This window comes from Theropithecus gelada, chromosome 16 (genome assembly GCF_003255815.1).
Source record: "Theropithecus gelada isolate Dixy chromosome 16, Tgel_1.0, whole genome shotgun sequence".
Taxonomy (NCBI): domain Eukaryota; kingdom Metazoa; phylum Chordata; class Mammalia; order Primates; family Cercopithecidae; genus Theropithecus; species Theropithecus gelada.
Genome location: NC_037684.1, coordinates 54,494,009 through 54,504,495, shown reverse-complemented (window position 1 = coordinate 54,504,495; position 10,487 = coordinate 54,494,009). Strand labels below are relative to the sequence as shown.

The 10,487-nt window shown below is 57.0% G+C and overlaps 1 protein-coding gene across 1 annotated transcript in view; it reads left to right on the top strand.

Moving 5' to 3' along the window:
• Nucleotides 1–1,157: 1,157 nt before the first annotated feature.
• Nucleotides 1,158–10,487, top strand: part of CEP131 (centrosomal protein 131) — a 34,112-nt gene continuing 24,782 nt past the window's right edge. Inside the window, 2 exon segments of the mRNA XM_025363490.1 lie at nucleotides 1,158–1,376; nucleotides 3,992–4,185. Of these exon segments, the coding sequence (XP_025219275.1) occupies nucleotides 4,009–4,185 (177 nt within the window). The 5' untranslated portion in view covers nucleotides 1,158–1,376; nucleotides 3,992–4,008.

Genomic DNA, 10,487 nt, shown 5'->3' with positions numbered 1-10,487 from the left:
CCACACAGAAGCCGATGAGTGAATGTTTATGGCAGCGTCGTTCATACTTGCCAAGCACCAGGAACAATCTCTGCGTCCTTCATTTGATGAATAAAATAAGCAAATGTGGTTGACACTGGTTACAGGATACCACTCAGCAATAAACAGGAACCAGCATGAATCTCAAAATGGAAGTGGTAGAAGCCAGACCCACAGGCTACGCGCTGCGTGACATCCCTTTTGTGTAACATTCTGGAAAAGGCCGCCTCTAGGGATGGAGAACAGAGAGAACTGAGCAGCCGCCACCAGCGGTCAGCAGGTGCGGGATCCGGAGGGAGAATGTTCTGTAACTAAGTCACACAACTCCATTGCGCACCAAAAAATGTGGATTTTACTGTATGTATATAAATTAAACTTTTTTATTTTATAGAGCACTGGACTTTTTAAAAAGCGGGGGCAGGGGAGACCGGTGTGCTGTGACTTTTAGGGGAAGGATGGCTTCCCTGGAGAGGACCCGGGCGGGATCCCCAGGGCTTCCGGAGGGAGGGGAGTCACAGAGCTGCTACGGACGCGGCGCAGCGTTAAAACTTTGGAGAAGGAAGAAAAACAGCAAAGCAGAGCGAAGGGAAGGAGGTCAGGGAGGTTAGCAAGGCGCCCACACGCCCTCGCGGTCGTAGTGGGTAAGGAGGGGAGGCGCGCACGCGGGTGGGGACAGGGCGGCCTAGGACAGCAGCAGAGCCCGGGGCCGCGGGAGTGCAGCGGCCTGGGGGAGTCGGGAGCGAAGCCGGGTCCCGGGGCTCCTCGTGCCCTCCCTGGTGTCTCCTTCCCAGGCCCTGCGTGCCCCGCCCACACCTGCCTTTCCCCGCCCACACCTGCCACGCCCCACTCGCCCGTCACACCCCCACTTCACGCCCCGCCCACAACCACTGGGCCCCCGGCCAGCTCCGCCCGCCGCCCTCGGCCCCCCGCCCCCTACATGACCCTCCCCTTTCCAGCCGCGTCCAATCGGCCGCCCGCCGCCGTCGCGTCCCTCAGCTATCCGCCGCTCCTCCCACGCTTGAACTTCGCGAAGGACAGCCGGGCGGCCCAATGAGTTCCCGGGACGGCCTGAGCGGGAGCGTGAAGGGCCAATCCGGAGTCGGCGCGCGCAGGAAAGGCGGGCCAGCGCGACGGGCTGGGGAGGCGGTGCCAGGCTGGTTGCTAGCTGCCGCCGCCGCTCACCCCGGCCCCCCGGCCGCTTCATTGTCACCGCGCCTCTGGGCAGTGTTGGGGCGGCGGGGCGCCAGGTCGCCGACCCGAGCTTTGGGCGCGACTGGTTCCGCATCCCTCCCCGCTGGCCGAATCTGCAGGCCCCGCGCGCCAGGCCGGCTTCGCGGCCGCGCCCCCAGCCCGCGCAGGTGAGGGGGCCCGGGCAAGGGATGGGGTTGCAGGACGCGCGGAGGTTGGGGGGGTCCGGAGCCCGCGCAGGTGGGAGGTCCTGGTCAAGTGATGAAGTGATGGGGATCCGGGGCACGCATAGGTGAGGGGGGATCTGGTGCCCGCGCAATTGAGGGAGGGGTCCGGGGGAAGTGAGGGGAGGGGGATCCAGGGTGCCCACAGATGAGGGGGGTCCGGGGCCCGCGCAGGTGAGGAGAGGCTCGTGCCTGAGGGTGTGGGTCCCCACTTCCACCCCCTCCACCTCCCTCCACTGCCCTCCGGTCCCCAGGACAACATGGAGTCCAGTCCTGGCATCTCTGGCCCGGCTGCCTTAAGCCCTAGGGGAACTGGGGAGATGGGAGCTGCCCCGTGGACAAGTGGAGGGCTCTGCTCTGCGCATGGGCTCTGGTCTCGCTGTCCAGGGTCAGGGTCAGGGTCAGGGTCAACCCACCCTGGGGACCACGTCTGGGCTCTGGTCATCACTCCCCGCCCCTTCAGGTCCTGGGAGGGACACAGTTTTATCCAAGATGTAGTGGCCTCCCAGGCCTCCCTTCTTCTGGCCTGGAGGTTTCCGTGGAGAGGCCGTGTTCGCCATCCCAGAGCCGCTTGCGTGTGGGGCTGGGAGAGCAGAGCCCTGGGCTCCAGGGTCTTGCATGGGTCCAGCCAAGGGTGGACAGTGCCCTGCAGGAGGAGGGTGTTAAGTTCCATCCGCACAATCAGAAGTGCATAACTGAGAACTTGGGCCTGGTCAGTGGCAGGGTCAGCCTCTAGGGGGTAGGGGTATCCACCTCTCCGTGGAAGGGACCTTGGGGGACCTGCTGTGAGGTGCTGGGGCTGAAGGAAGCCCAGGGTGACCTCGGGCGATAGGTTGGGTGCCTGCTGGCCCACTGGAGGCCGCCGTGGCAGGGAGGTAATTCTCAACGTTGGTCCCTGGCACCAGCCTCTCCCGTTCATCTACTGGTTCAGCTGAGCGCCTTCCCCTGTGGGTGCTGGGGTTGCACTGGAGCCAACTGTGTACAGCCACAGGAAGGGAGTCAGAGCCGGATGGGGAGTGAAGAGTGATGGGTGCTCAGGGAAGGCCTCTGAGTGCAGGGAGGGAGTGTCCTGAGACCTAGAGGCAGGGGACTGGCCGGGGCCAAGCTGGCTGAGTTTGAGGAGCACCAGGGAGGCAGTGTTGGCTAAAGCCACAACAAAGGGGCACAGCAGGGGAGCTGATGAGGTCACCGAGAATACAGGGTCAGATCTTGCAGGAGCTGGATGTGAGGTTTTTATTCTCTGTGCCTAGGAAGCTGTTGCAGGGTTTTTGGTAGGGGCACATGCACGAGCTGAGACCCATTCAGAAAGATCAGCTGAGGTGCCGTGTGGGGATGGGCTGGGGGCTGGCAGTATTTGCTCTGAGAAGTTCCAAAGTAAGGAAGCCAGCATCCCCAGGCTTATCCCCTCTATCGTCAGAACACCCGTCCCGTGCTGGAATAACACGTTACCCAGTGAGTGCTCGCCAGTGCGGCCTTGAGGCCTTGAGACCAGCATCTCGTCTGGACCTCACAAAACCACCGCCACTTTTTTTTTTTTGGAGTCTCGCTCTGTTGCCCAGGCTGGAGTGCAGTGGCATGATCTTGGCTCACTGCAAACTCTGCCTGCCAGGTACAAGCATTCCCCTGCCTCAGCCTCCCGAGTAGCTGGGATTATAGGTGCCCGCCACCACGCCCAGTTAATTTTTTGAATTTTTTAGTAGAGGTGAGGTTTCACCATGTTGCTTAGGCTGGTCTTGAACTCCTGAGCTCAGGCAGTCCGCCCGCCTTGGCCTCCCAAAGTGTTGGGATTACAGGAGTGAGCCGCTGTGCCCTGCCAACACGCAACCCGTTTTTAAAATGTGTATTTTACAGAGATGGGCGCGGTGGCTCATGCCCGTAATCCCAGCACTTTGGGAGGCCGAGGCAGGTGAATGACTTGAGGTCAGGAGTTCGAGACCAGCCTGTTCAACATGGCAAAACCCCGTCTCTACTGAAAATACAAAAATTAGCCAGGTGTGGTGTTGGGCACCTGTAATCCCAGCTGCTTGGGAGGCTGAGGCAGGAGAATCGCTTGAACCTGGGAGGCAGAGGTGGCAGTGAGCCGAGATTGCACCACTGCACTCCAGCCTGGGTGACAAGAACAATATTCCATTTCAAAAAAAAAAAAAAAAATCAAATGTCCGTTTTACAGAAGAGACTGGGGCTCGGGCAGTGACTTTCTCAGAATCACGGTGTGGGGTAGATGGCAGAACCTGGCTCACATCGACAGTGGCCTGTGGTCCAGGCTCCCTCTGGGGTGCTGCTGGCTTGTTCCCACCCACGGGCCTTGCCTTCGCTGCCCACCTGTCCATCGTCTGGGGCCCTCCTGGACGTTGGGCTCAGAACAGCTCCCTCGTGTTCCTGTCGAGGAGCCTGCCACCGGCCAGAGGGCTGCATAGGTTGTGACAGGCCTTCCCGGGAAGCTTGGTGGCCAGTGGACCCGGGTGTCCTGGGCTGGCTGAGGCTGGGCTGGAGGCGGTGGGTGCAGGGGACTGTAGTTCCCCACCACGGCATCTCATTGCAGCTCTTGCTTCCCCACTCAGGACCTGCCTCGTCTGCCATGAAAGGCACCCGGGCCATCGGCAGCGCCCCGGAGCGCAGCCCAGCAGGTGTGGACCTGAGTCTGACAGGTCTCCCTCCGCCTGTGTCCCGGCGCCCTGGCAGTGCCGCCACCACCAAGCCCATCGTCCGCTCTGTCTCCGTGGTCACAGGCAGTGAGCAGAAGAGGAAGGCACTGGTGAGTACTGCAGCCTGGAGGTCCGGGCCCCTGCCTCCTGGAGGGCTGTTGTTCGGTTGGCATCTGACCCCTGGGTCCAGCTCCACATGTGAACAAGTACCTCACATCTGGACATGTTGGAGCCTTGTGGCTATTCTGGGGGCAGGTAGGACTTGAGTCTTAGAGGCGTGGACGCTGAATCACTAGAAGGTCAAGCCAGAGCCTAGATTCTTTCAGCACCAGCCCCAGGCCTCCTGTGCCACCGCCCTTTGGATTCGTTTGAATCCTCAAGAAATGGGGTTGGTTCGGCTCGGTGGCTCACACCTGTAATCCTAGCACTTTGGGAGGCCAAGGCAGGCGAATCACCTGAGGTCGGCAGTTCAAGACCAACCTGACCAAGATGGTGAAACTCCGTCTCTACTAAAGATATAAAAAAAAATTAGCCGGGCATGGTGGCGCGTGTCTGTAATCCCAGCTACTCCGGAGGCCAAGGCAGGAGATTTGCTTGAACCTGGGAGGCAGAGGTTGTGGTGAGCCGAGATCGAGCCATTGCACTCCAGCCTGGCAACAGAGTGAGACACCATATCAAAAAAAAAGAAAGAAAGAAAGAAAGAAATGGGGTTGACCTGGGGGGAGGGTGATGAGCTCCTGGAGGTCTTGGAGAAACCTAGACGGGCGTGTGGGTGTGTGGGCAGCAAGACAGCTGTGGGAGCTTCGGGGTGAGAACTGCCTTTCCTGCCCACCTCTGGGAGTGGGGAGGAGGGTGACCGGTTCCCAGATGGGGGCTGTGAGAGGCAGGCCAGGCCTGCTGCACCCTAGTAGGTGTCTGCCAGGCCCAGTCTTCAGAGCAAGGGAAGAATCGAGCGGCTCTGTAGGGGTTGGGGCAGAGCCTCGCCAGAGTCTCGCCTGAGCTTCCGGAACAGCAAGGGCCTGGGGGCCTCGGCTTCGATGAGGCAGCAGGTCTGGGGCTCCCTGCCTGAGGTCCCTGCAGGGCAACACAGCAGGGCAGAGAGAAGGCTCGTGGGGTCTGGAGGGCAGTCGAGGCTTCCCACAGGAACCCCTGGTGTGTCCAGGCCAGGGTTCCACTGTAAATAAAAGGCTTGGACCTTCCCCTCCTTGAAAAAGTTATTCCTGTGTCTGCCCTAAGCTAGAGGTGGGCAGGGTGGGGCCCGCCAGATGCCTAGCCGAGTTCCAGGGTAAGGGCAACTGGGCCAGTAGCTGGCCCTTGGACCAAGCAGGTTCCCAAAGGCTGGGGTCGGCAGTGGGGGACCCAGGATGTCCTGATGTGTCAGTGTGGCCAGCAGGTTGTCTCAAGATTTGGTGCGTCTCTAGACATTTACAGACATAAGCTGTAAAAATAAAAGTATGCTGCACTGTTTTAGCAGAGGGGTAACCAACCTGGGCTAGAGCCATCTCTGAGCCCTCTGCCTCTCCTGTCCACATCCCTGCTCCTGTGTCACTGACCCCCTCACCCACCTGCCTTGGCCCCTCCGTTTCTAAAGCCCAAGGTTCATGGCACATGGGGCAGGGAAGACGCTCTTGAAATCGCAGATCCGGGCTGGGCGAGGTGGCTCACGCCTGTGATCCCAGCACTTTGGGAGGCTGAGGCGGGCAGATTACCTGAGGTCAGGAGTTTGAGACCAGCCTGGCCAAAATGGTGAAACCCTGTCTCTACTGAAAATACACAGATTGGCTGGGCGTGGTGGCGTGCACCCTTAATCCCAGCTACTAGGGAGACTGAGACAGGAGAGTTGCTTGAACCCGGGAGGCGGAGGCTGCAGTGAGCCGAGATCACGCCACTACACTCCAGCCGGGGCGAAAGAGCCAGGCTCTGTCTCAAAAAAGAAAGAAAGAAAGAAAGAAAGAAATCGCAGCTCTGTTGTTGTGTGGAGACAATGTTGTAAAAGTTTCCGGGTTTTCTAGTAGATGGTCATTCGGCGGCATGGACAGGCTCTATCCACGGCCGACCCGGGCACCTAACCACACTCCCAGCCTTTCTGCTGAGAATTGTTCTGTTGCTGAATAGAGGTTCAAAGCCACAGCGAGCACTAATCATATTGATCCCTCCTTTCCTGGGCTGGCACCATCGCCCGCTCCTGCAGTGTTGAGTGGCGACTGCTGACAGTCCCCTCGTTCATGGAATGTTCCAGCTGTTCACTTCAATTCTTTGAGCCCCTCGCTCGATCCAAGACGCCCCACCCCTGCATGCCTGTCTGCCTTCTGTCGGGCACATGGTGGGAGCTCAGGAACTGCTGGTGGAAGAGGGACCCCCGCCAGTGTGTGACGTGGCGTCAGGGGTTTCTGTTGTGCCCGGTCCCCGTCCTCTTGGCCACCTGTCCTGCTACCACTCAGTTTCATTGGGATTCCTGGAGAGCGTTTATTTTGGCCAGGCATGGCATCACACCTGTACCAGGCGGCATGCGATTCTCTTCCTCCTGGTGTTTGTGGGTGGGGTAAGGTGCTGTCCCCTGGCTCGGAGACCTTCTCAGTGGCCATTGGCCTGGGGTTTCCACTCTACCCCTTGTCTCTAAAGATCTTCCTGGGTCCAGGGCCTGCTGTCCCGGGATTCCCCATCCAGGACGTAACTGCAGTTCCTGCCAGTGTTCTGGCTCAAGAAATGTCGGTGCCAGACTGTAGAGGGTCCCTCTTCCTTGCTCGAGCTGTATGCCCACCTGATCCTCTAGCCCCCTAGGTCATTATTCTCTCTGATTCCCTTCCCCGTAAAGAAAAGAGATCTTTAAATCCCAAGAGCACAAGCTCACTGGGGAACAGACATCACTGCACACGTGTCACGGCCATGGGGACCGCCTGCCCCTCCCTGGGCGATGATGCCCCCTCCTTCTTGCAGGTGGAGTTTAGGGTTTTTGGTCCGTGACTGGATTTACCATCTGAGCTTGAGTGGCCTTTCCACCGTGGTGTCCGTCAGTGAGCGGAAGCCCCTTTGCCCCTCCCCTGACATCCCTCTTGGAGGCTGTGAAACTGTCCCCAGGAAAATTGAGACAAGATGAAGGGCCCCTGTAATCCATGGCCCTGATGCAATGACTGGTGCCATTGGTGGGATGATTTCAAAACTCCGACCTGTGTTTTTTGAATAGGTCATTCACACGCACCGTTTGGGAAAAGGGAGCTCATTGAGCAGCGAGCCTGTCCTGCCCGACCTTGTGGGCCTCTCCTAGGCGGCCGCCGTTCCGCTTCTCCTGCACCCACCCTTGCTCTGGGCACACAGGCATCAGTGATGCTGGAGATATATTGGAACAAGTGCCGTATCAGTCAGCTGCATGGGGCTCCTGCATTCTCTTTTTTTTTTTCTTTTTAAGACAGGGGCGGCCGGGCGCGGTGGCTCAAGCCTGTAATCCCAGCACTTTGGGAGGCCGAGACGGGCGGATCACGAGGTCAGGAGATCGAGACCATCCTGGCTAACACGGTGAAACCCCGTCTCTACTAAAAAAATACAAAAAACTAGCCGGGCGAGGTGGCGGGCGCCTGTAGTCCCAGCTACTCGGGAGGCTGAGGCAGGAGAATGGCGGGAACCCGGGAGGCGGAGCTTGCAGTGAGCTGAGACCCGGCCACAGCACTCCAGCCTGGGCGACAGAGCGAGACTCCATCTCAAAAAAAAAAAAAAAAAAAAAAAAAAGACAGGGGCTTGCTCTGTTGCCCAGGCTGGAGTGCAGTGGGGCAACCACAGCTTACTGCAGCCTCCACCTCCTGGACACAAGTGATCCTCTCACCTCAGCGTCCTGAGCAGCATGGATTACAGGTGCTCACCACCCTGCCCAGCTCATTTTTTAATGTCTTTTTTTTTTTTTTGAGACAGGCTTTTGCTCTTTTTGTCCAGGCTGGAGTGCATTGGTGAGATCTCGTCTCGCTGCAGCCTCCGCCTCCTGAGTTCAAGGGATTCTCCTCCCTCAGCTTCCCAAGTAGCTGGGATTACAGGCGTGCGCCACCATGCCTGGCTAATTTTGTATTTTTAGTAGAGATGGGGTTTTGCCATGTTGGTCAGGCTGGTCTTGAACTTCTGACCTTAGGTGATCCTCCCACCTCAGCCTCCCAAAGTGCTGGGATTACAGGTATGAGCCACCGCACCTGGCCCTGCTCCCGCTTTCTTTACGTTGTTTTGTAGCAGCTGACAACAGTTCATCAGATGATGCACCAGAACTTCACCCAGGGGTCCTCTGGATTTTCCTTGTCATAGTACCAAGAGTGGCGCAGCAAATACCCTTGTGTCTGTGCCATTTTGCATACATGTCAATATGCCTGCAGAATAAATCCTAAAGGATAATTATTGGGTCAGAGCATAAGTCCATTTCAAATTTTGAAAGGGGGCCAGGTGCGGTGGCTCATGCCTGTAATCCCAGCACTTTGGGAGGCCAAGGCGGGCAGATCGCTTGAGGTCAGGAGTTCGAGACCAGCCTGGCCAACATGGTGAAACCTCGTCTGTACTAAAAATACAAAAATTAGCCAGACGTGGTAGTGGGCGCCTGTGATCCCAGCTACACAGGAGGCTGAGGCATGAGAACTGATTGAACCCGGAAGCTGGAGGTTGCAGTGAGCCAAGATCGCACCACCACACTCTAGCCTGGGTGACAGCGAGACTCCATTTCAAAAATAAATAAATAAATAAAATAAATTTGAAAGGGGGCTGGGAGTGGTGGCCAATATCTGTAATCCCAGCACTTTGCATGGCTGAGATGAGAGGATCACTTGAGGCCAGGAGTTTGAGACCAGCCTGGGCAACATAGTGAGACCCCTGTCTCTTCAAAAAGATCAAAAAATTAGCAGAGTGTGGTGGTGCATGCCTGTAGTCCCAGCAACATGGGAGGCTGGGGCAGGAGGATGGCTTGAGCCCAGAAAGTTTGAGGCTGTAGTGAGCTATGGTCGCGCCACTGCACTCCAGCCTGGGTGACAGAGCGAGACTCTGTCTCAAAACAAAATTTTTTTTGATAGGCATTGCCAAGTTCCTCTCCATAAAGATCGTTGCCCCAAGTCACACTTGCGTGACAGGGTGCCACGGTGCCTGCTCCCTCGTGCTCTGCCTGGCACACGTGCAGCACACTTTTTGGTCTTTACAGGTTCAATACGTAACAAAAGATATCTGACTGTACTACTTTTTAGTTTTTTACTCTTTACTTTTTATTTTGTTTTTTTCTTTTTCTTTTTTGAGATGAAGTTTCACTCTTGTACCCCAGGCTGGAGTGCAATGGTGCGATCTCGGCTCACAGCAATCTCCATCTCCTGGATTCAAGCAATTCTCCTGCCTCAGTCCCCAGAGTAGCTGGGATTACAGGCGTGCACCACCATGCCCAGCTGATTTTTGTATTTTTAGTAGAGACAGGATTTCACTATGTTGGCCAGGCTGGTCTCAAACTCCTGACCTCAAGTGATCCGCCCGCCTCGGCCTCCCAAAGTGCTGGGATTACAGGCGTGAGCCACTGGCGTGACTGCAATTTTTAAAAATAAAGCTTTTATGTTAGTATGATTTTAAATGTATAGAAAACTTGGAAAGTGCAGGGTGTTCCCCTATACCCCACCCAGTCTCCGCTATTTGAATATCTTACATTATGATGGGACTTGTGTACAATTGACAAGTCATTATTGATAAATCACTGACTAGGCCGGGCGCGGTGGCTCAAGCCTGTAATCCCAGCACTTTGGGAGGCCGAGACGGGTGGATCACGAGGTCAGGAGATCGAGACCATCCTGGCTAACATGGTGAAACCCCGTCTCTACTAAAAAATAACAAAAGGCCGGGCGCGGTGGCTCAAGCCTGTAATCCCAGCACTTTGGGAGGCCGAGACGGACGGATCACGAGGTCACAAGATCAAGACCATCCTGGCTAACACGGTGAAACCCCGTCTCTACTAAAAAATACAAAAAACTAGCCGGGCGAGGTGGCGGGCGCCTGTAGTCCCAGCTACTCGGGAGGCTGAGGCAGGAGAATGGCGTGAACCCGGGAGGCGGAGCTTGCAGTGAGCTGAGATCCGGCCACTGCACTCCAGCCTGGGCGACAGAGCGAGACTCCGTCTCAAAAAAAATAAAAAATAATAAAAAATAGGGCGCCTGTAGTCTCAGCTACTTGGGAGGCTGAGGCGGGAGAATGGCGTGAACCTGGGAGGCGGAGCTTGCAGTGAGCCGAGATCACGCCACTGCACTCCAGCCTGGGAGCACAGCGAGACTCCGTCTCAAAAAAATAAATAAATAAATAAAAAAAATAAAAAATAACAAAAAACTAGCTGGGCGATGTGGCGGACGCCTGTAGTCCCAGCTACTCGGGAGGCTGAGGCAGGAGAATGGCGTGAACCCGGGAGGCGGAGCTTGCAGTGAGC